Source organism: Centruroides vittatus, unplaced genomic scaffold, assembly GCF_030686945.1.
Source record: "Centruroides vittatus isolate TY-2023 unplaced genomic scaffold, ASM3068694v2 contig_3061, whole genome shotgun sequence".
NCBI classification, from domain to species: domain Eukaryota; kingdom Metazoa; phylum Arthropoda; class Arachnida; order Scorpiones; family Buthidae; genus Centruroides; species Centruroides vittatus.
The window spans coordinates 6,914-15,160 of NW_027121965.1; the positions used below are offsets into that span (position 1 = coordinate 6,914).

General features: G+C 34.5%; 1 protein-coding gene across 1 annotated transcript; it reads left to right on the top strand.

The window, feature by feature from the left end:
- Positions 1-5,731: 5,731 nt before the first annotated feature.
- Positions 5,732-7,033, top strand: LOC136972917 (uncharacterized protein F54H12.2-like). The gene has a single exon (XM_067267578.1). The coding sequence runs from the start codon at positions 5,732-5,734 to the stop codon at positions 7,031-7,033; it is 1,302 nt and encodes a 433-aa protein (XP_067123679.1).
- The last annotated feature ends 1,214 nt before the right edge of the window (positions 7,034-8,247 follow it).

Sequence of the window (8,247 nt, forward strand, 5' to 3'; positions counted from 1 at the left end):
GTTGGTCTGAGAATTTTTTCTCACGCCCATTTTTTTATGTCAACGTATTTATTACGTTGGTCGGAATTTTTTCCCACCACATTTTTTTATGTCAGCGTATTTATTACTTTTTTAGGTCTCGAATTTTTTTTTCACGCTACATTTTGTTTTAGATCAACGAATTTAAAAAAGTATATATTATTTACAATTAATGGTTTGCGGTATTATTAAATAAAACACAAAATTTTCGAGGAAAAAAAAATACAATTTTATTGATTTTTAATTTCGTATTCAAAATACATTTTTTTTGGATTTATTGATTTTTACTTTCGTATTCAAAATACATTTTTGGAATATTATTTTCGGGTCCGCAATGGGGGTCGTGCTTCTCGGCGTCGAAAAAACATGTTTCGAAAGTTTCGAATGTTTTGTCGGATTTCTCTAAAATTTCCAGGCTGAAATGATGATAAGATTCTTTCGCAGTCAGCATCCAACGGAACTGTTTCGTTTTTGGTCTAAATCGAGGGCAAACATCTACAGAGTATAGAATTTTAACAGTCGGAGGAAACTGTTGAGCTTTAGCCGCGGCCTTGGCAGATTCTTCTGCTAACTCGATGCAGGGAAACGAGGTTCTAGAGAAAGCGTATGGAACTAATAATTTCTCTTTCAATGGAACAAACGCTGTCCAACGAATCACGGGTAGCATATCGTCACTACACCCTGCCATCTTTTCGAATAAAATAATTTTTAAATTCGCGATTGGTTTTTATGTTTTTTCGCGCATGTGCACTGTTGTTTTATGTAGCGTCATCTGTTGACGAAAAAAATTATAAAACAAGACACAAATTTTCGAGAAAATGCAATTTTATTTTTTAATTTCGTATTCAAAATACATTTTTGGAATATTATTTTCAGTCTGTCCACAATGAGGGTCGTTTTCTAGAGCGTGGGAAGCGCATTCGTCGAAGTTGGTAAAGATTTTGTCCGATTTCTCTTCAATGAGTACGCTATGATGATGGGGAGATTCTTTCGCTGTCAGTATCCATCGGATCTGTTTCACTTTTGGGTTAAACCATGGTCGAAAATCTACTGAGTATAGAATTTTAGTAGTTGGAGGAAACTGTTGAGTTTTAGCCGATTTTTCTGCCAACTCGATGCAAGGGAAGGAGGTTCTAGAGAATGCGTACGGAACTAATAAGTTCTCGCTGATGGGGTAAAACGCCGTCCAACGAATCTCGGGTACATCGTCTCTATACCTCGCCATCTTTTCGAATAAAATAATTTTTAAATTCGCGATTGTGGTTTTTTTATGTTTTCGCGCATGTGCAGTAGTGTTTTTGATTTTATTTAATAAGCAGTTATTTCGGTTTTAATTGCTATTTTAGATCATCATGTCTCGCAAAATAGTAGTCGCTTTTATTATTATAAGCTGTATAGAAATATTTTCGCTAACAATTTCTTTTATAGTTTTATTAAAAGGATCAAATTTTAAAGAAATTAATATAAAAAACACTACTTGCGAATATTCTTTACATTTAGGTAGAAACTTTTATTTACATAAATGTACGAATGCTGGAAGAACTGTATACGACATTCGAAGATTTTCGACCGATGGATTGCCTCACAAGTATAATGGTGTACAATTATTAAAGAACGAATTTAACTTACTGTGCAGAAAATGCGTTTAAAACATCCGTCCAGTTGTATCGTCGTGGGCCCGTCTCAATCTGGAAAAACGTCTTTAGTTCGGAAAATGCTACACGAAAATATCTACGAAAAACGATTAAATCGCATTTTATGGTGTTACTCGATGTATCAACCTTGGTTTGTGGAAGAGAAAAATATTCATTTTAAATGCGGTATTCCCGAAAGTATCGACGAAAATGTAGATTTAATAATTATAGACGATTTAATGCATTCTATAACCGAAAAAATTGCGGAATTATTTACCGTTCAATCGCATCATAAAAATATAAGCGTTATATTGATAATGCAGAATTTATTTCCTCGTAATAAAGTAATGAGAGATATTAGTTTAAATACTCATTATTTGATTTTATTTAAGAATAATAGAGATGAAAGCCAAATCAACTGTCTCGCTCGTCAAGCGTTTATAGGCAAAATGCCCTACTTCAAAGACGCATATTTAAACGCGACATCCAAACCGTACGGTTATTTGTTTATCGATTTCCATCCATCGACCGATAAAGAATTGTGTTTACGAGATTCGTGTTTTCCCGACAATCAAGGCGTGTATTGGGTTTATATTCCACAAAAATGAAGAATATCAGAAAAAATTATCATTTGTTAAATGTGCTGGCAAAGGCAACACCCGCTCAGAGAAAAGCTTTGTTAAAAGAAGCATCGCCCGATCAGATAAAAGTCATATGCGAAATTTGCGATAATACGCTGCAAGGCCGAGTACCGGTAAACATTAATAAATTAAAAAAATATAAAAAATGTATTCGAAAACTCGCAAATAAAAAAATAGGTCTCCAAGCAAAAAAGAAGATTTTGATAAATCAATCGGGAGGATTTTTAGGCACGATTCTAGATCCAATAATATCATTAGCTAAAAGAATTTTTGGATTATAAAAAAAATGGCTCAACGAATGGCGTTAGTACCTCCCGAATTAGTACCTAAATATCAACTGCAAAAACCGGAAATACGATTGCACGATAATATCCAAGATTTATTAGAAGAAAGTACTTTATCGGACGATTTTAAAGTTAAATTATTAAGTCAACTAATTTCGAGATTTAAACAAACTATTCACGCGCCGAAAGAACCGATTCGAGTCTCGATGGTATCAGAACCGATCGAAGAATCGCAACCATCGTTAGAACCGACAAAACCGACGACTATCGAAGATCAGATATCAGTTTCTGTCCCGCTGGGATATCAAAAATATGTTCCGCATATCATTCAATTACTAAAGCAATATCAATACGATTGGAACGAAAAAGGAGAATTTCTGGTAAATAATGAGCCGATAATTAACTCCCATATCGCGGATCTGATGTCGCATTTAATGCGCAATCGAAAATCTTCTATAGTGCCCGTTGGATTTAACGAATTTTATCAAGCGATTATTAAATCTAATATTCCTAGAGAATGGATAGGAAATAAGGCGCTATCGAGTCGATTACGAATAGAAGAATCGCCCATACTTCGTTTTCGAACGCCCTCGATTCCACCCCCACCAATACGATCAATTACTAGCGGAAGGAAAAAAAGAGTTTCGTCTACGAAAATTCCTAAACGGATTGGCTCGTCTAAAAGAAAACATATTTCATGGAAAGATTATTAAGCTCTATTTATTATAATCCATCTCATCCGGCATCGTTTGGCGGCGTAACGAGACTAATAAAAGCGACAAAGTTGCCTAGAAAAACCGTCGAACAATGGCTATCGACTCAAGATACGTATACGTTGCATAAACCCGTACGAAAAAATTATAGTCGCCGTAAAACTAAAGCGCTATATCAAGGAGAACTACTCCAGTCGGATCTTATGGATGTTCGACAATTTTCGAAAGATAATAATGGAATAAAATATTTATTAGCAACTATCGACGTGTTTTCTAAATATGCGTATGTAATTCCGGTAAAAGACAAAAAACCCGAAACGATAAAAAAAGCATTTCAAAAAATATTTAGAAAAGTAATACCCAGGATGATACATACCGATAAAGGGAAAGAGTTTATGAATTCTGTAATTAAGGATTTATTTAAAAAACATCAAATAAATCATTATTATACTCATTCCGAAACGAAAGCGTCGGTCGTAGAACGGTTTAATAAAACTTTAAAAAATAAAATTTATCGTCTTATTACCTATCGAAATTCTAATAAATATATCGATAAATTAAACGATTTGGTGAAGGCATATAATTATAGTAAACATCGAACTATAGGAATGCCTCCGGCCGAGGTGAAACCTAAACACCATTTACAAATTTTTAATCGACTTTACGGTAAAACGAAAACGAAAATAAAATATAAATATAAAATTAATGATAAAGTTAGAATTTCTAAGAAACGTAAAACGTTTTCTAGAGGATATTTGGCAGGATGGAGTAAAGAGGTTTTCTATATAAAAAACCGATTTCCGACGACCCCGGTCACTTATGTGTTAAAAGATTACAACAACCAGACGATTACGGGTCGATTTTATAACGAAGAACTGCAAAAAGTCAAAAATGGATAGGTTTTATGTTACGCTTATCAGTACGGCGAGTATGGACTATTTTCCAAAAAATACTCAATCGTCCTTCACATCGAAAATTAATCCACCGATAAATTTAAGCGGGTCGTGGGAAGCGGCATTGTCCCAGATAATAATACCTCGTTCGTGGTTTAATATAACTAACGAAAATAATACTTACAACATAATTTCTAAAGAGACGAAGTTGATTAAAGTAAAAACCGATGATTTGACTACACTAATTCCGTTATATCCTATAGGAGAGAACAAATCAAGTAATATATTCGAGACTATTACGAATAATTTAAAAGAATTAGGAAAGGATGGTCTTATTAAATTTTCTTATAACAAAGAAGACAGCTTTGTGACGATTCAGATCGCTCAAGATTGCGAATTACGCATAAATCAAGATGCTCCTACATTTCTTTCGGCTCTAAATCTAGAGTATTTAAAACAATATATTGTAAGAGGAAAAGATGAAAAGATTCAATATAATTCATCTTTTACCGATTTTAAAGAAGAATTTATTACATTAATCGAAAAAAATAGATATATAGATAAAGTAAAAATCGAAAACGTCGAAAATACGATGCGTATACCGATTGGATTATACGGACAAAGAGAATTTCTTAAATCATTTCAGACAATCAGTTTTAAATCGCTTCCCGATAAAAAGTTATTATTGAAAGTTCCACGAGAAACTACCGTAAAATTTAATAGTCAATTAAAAGATATATTAGGATTCGATCGATTAGAATATTCCGAAGGAGAATTTACGGGAACTTATCCCTTAGAATTAAACGCCGGAATAACAGAAATATTTGTATATTCTAATTTAATAGAATCGCATCACGTAGGCGATACTTCGGCTCCACTATTTCGAGTAATTCCAGTTATGGGAGTAAAAGATCAACAAATCGTTAAAATTTATAATACTCCGTTATTTTTCCCTCTTCGATCGAATTATATCGAGACTATAACCGTAGACATATGCACATCAACGGGTGAAAACGTCATATTTACTTCGGGAAAAACGCTTTTGGTATTGTGTTTTCGCCGAAAAAGTATATAAAACCGGATTCATTAAAGAATCGGTTATTTGATAAAATGAAGCTTAAACCGGAGGACTGTATTAGTTATTATCGTTCGCAGACGGGAGGATATCCCGATTCTATATTTCCTCACACCCCTTATGTTACTCCTCAATGGGGAAGAGGACCGTATTTTAAAAGTCGACCGATTCAACGAGGATATGGATTTTTCGGTTCAATTTTTCGCGAAGCAATACCCATTTTAAAACACGCGAGTCGATATATTGGAAAAAAAGCGTTAAATATAGCGAAAGATATCGGCTCGGATATACTCACGGGAAAATCGTTAAAAGACTCGGCTCTATCGAGAATTAATCAGGCGGGTCGAGAAATAAAAGATGACGTCATTAAAAAAATTCAAAGCGGGTCGGGTAAAAAACGAAAACGTCTAAGAAAAAGCGTAAAACGAAAGAATACTAAGAAGAGGAAAGTAGTAGATATTTTCTCCTAAAAAATGGATCCTTTCTCCTGCCCGTGTTTAAAATCGGAACTAGATTTTTTTAAAACTATTCCGACCCAGTTGGCGATTTTAAATACTACCGAGGCTATTCTACATCCCATCGCTTCGATAACCGATCAGAAATCTCCTATAGAATTTCTAATCCCCGGTTCCGGAGAAAACTTAATAGATTTGAGCAGTATTTCGATTAATGCGCAAGTTACTGTTACTAAACAAAATGGAACTTCTACTCTCGATACCGATTTAGTAACACCCGTGAATAATTTTTTGCATTCGATGTTCTCTCAATGTACTACGATATTTAATGATAAAACCATATCTACGCACGTCAATTACCCATACCGTGCGATAATAGAAAATCTATTATTTTCCTCCGAAGAAGCGCAAAAAACCTATTTAACCAGCTCTTTCTTCTACAAAGACACCGCCGGATTTTTAAACGAAACCAACCCGATTAAAGATCCCAAGAATGAAGGATTAGTCACCAGGTTTAAGAAAAGCAGCAGAAGCCAAGTATTAGATTTATACGGACGACTTCATTTCGATTTTATTAATCAACCTAAATTATTGATAAACGGCGTAGACGTTCGAATAAAATTGGAACGTTCGAAAGACGCTTTCGCTCTAATGGCGACGGCCGATAATTATCAGATTCGATTAAAGAATATTACGTTAAAAGTAAATAGAATAGAAGTAAGTCCTAGCATCTTAATTGGAATGGAAAAAACATTAGAAAATTCTGTAATTAAAATGCCTTATCGACGAGTTAATATTAAAGTATTTACATTAAGTAAAGGGATTTTAAGTTCAAATATATCGAATGCGATAATCGGTCAAATCCCGAAAAGAATTATAATCGGATTGGTGCGAAATAACGCTTTTAATGGACAGTTCGATTTAAATCCTTTCAATTTTGAAAATTTCGACTTAAACTATATTTCTGTTATAAAAGATTCGATTTTAATCCCACCCAATCCGTTCTGTCCAGACTTTGACGCAAAATCTTACGCTCGAAGTTACGCAACATTATTCGAAGAAATAGGGGGAATTCCCTACGGAAAATTCGCTAATATATCGTATTCCGACTACGCTCAAGGATACATGTTCCACGTATTCGACCTAACTCCCGACCGCGCAGCCTCCGAAAACCATACCTCTGTGTTGACCTATGGAAATGTTAGTTTCGATTTAAAGTTCAAAAGACCTTTGCCAGAAACAGTTAACGTCATATGCTTCTTAGAATATCGTAATACAATAGAAATCGATCGATCGCGAAACATTTACGTCGACTACTAAACAACTAATGGATACGATTATGCTCTGGAAACTGGCGTTAGGTGATTCCGAAATTAGCAAGACATTCGGCGGCGTTTATCCGTCGGATTTATTACCTCAAACAATCGGAAAGAAGAGAAGCTTTATCGTTAATACGGAGAACAGCAAAAATCCCGGACGACACTGGATAGCTCTTTTTTTCCGAAATTCGACTTGTTATTATTTTGACTCATACGGACTACCACCAAAAATCCCGAACATTATAAAGTTCATAAGACAAAATTCCAAGGAGTTGCGTTGGAATCGAAAAACGCTCCAAGGTCCGTATAGTTCTACGTGCGGATACTTTTGCTTATTTTTTCTCTACAAAATATCGAGAAACCAAGACTTAAAAATTCTTCAGCCTAATACTAAATATTTTAATGATAACTATGTATTCGCTTTTGTACGCAATAATTTTCGTTTTGGTAAAATACCACCAAATATATTCATTAAATGTAACCAATGTAGCATTAGTTTACTCAAATAAAATTTTTTTTAAAACTTGAAAAATGCGTTTTTTAATTGAAACTATAAAACATTAGTCGCTTTGTGTGGGAATCGGGTCACCTCGAATTCTTGACTTTGAATTAGGAGGCCTATCTTTGACCTTGAATGTAAAAAAGATAGAGAGGGACAGATAAGACGCGAGTTTTGATGCCGTAGGCTAAGATGGGGACTAGCGAAAGTGAACGCGCATATTAATAAACCTAGAGTATAAACACTTTCGCTTTTTATCCGATTTTTTTTAACCCTCTTCGAATTCTTGACATTGAATTAGGAGGCCGATCTTTGACCATGTAAAAAAAGATAGAGAGGGACAGATAAGACGCGACTTTTGATGCCGTAGGCTAAGATGGGGACTAGCGAAAGTGAACGCGCATATTAATAAACCTAGAGTATAAACACTTTCGCTTTTTTTTACCGATTTTTTTTAACCCTTTTCGAATTCTTGACATTGAATTAGGAGGCTGCGCTAGAATGTAAAAAAGATAGAGAGGGACAGATAAGGCGCATATTAATAACCCTAGAGTATAAATACTTTCGCTTTATCCGAATTTTTTAACCCTCTCCCAAAATGAGATCTCCATCAAATGTGGCAATTTTAGAGACCAAATATTTTACTAAATACATTCGATAAAGTTTGATGAACGCACTTATACAGAGGAAACCATGTGGTCTTCTGAACAATGGGA

Excerpts from the sequence above, each read along its gene's own strand:
- LOC136972917 (XM_067267578.1), top strand. The coding sequence starts at position 5,732 with ATGGATCCTTTCTCCTGCCCGTGTTTAAAATCGGAACTAGATTTTTTT.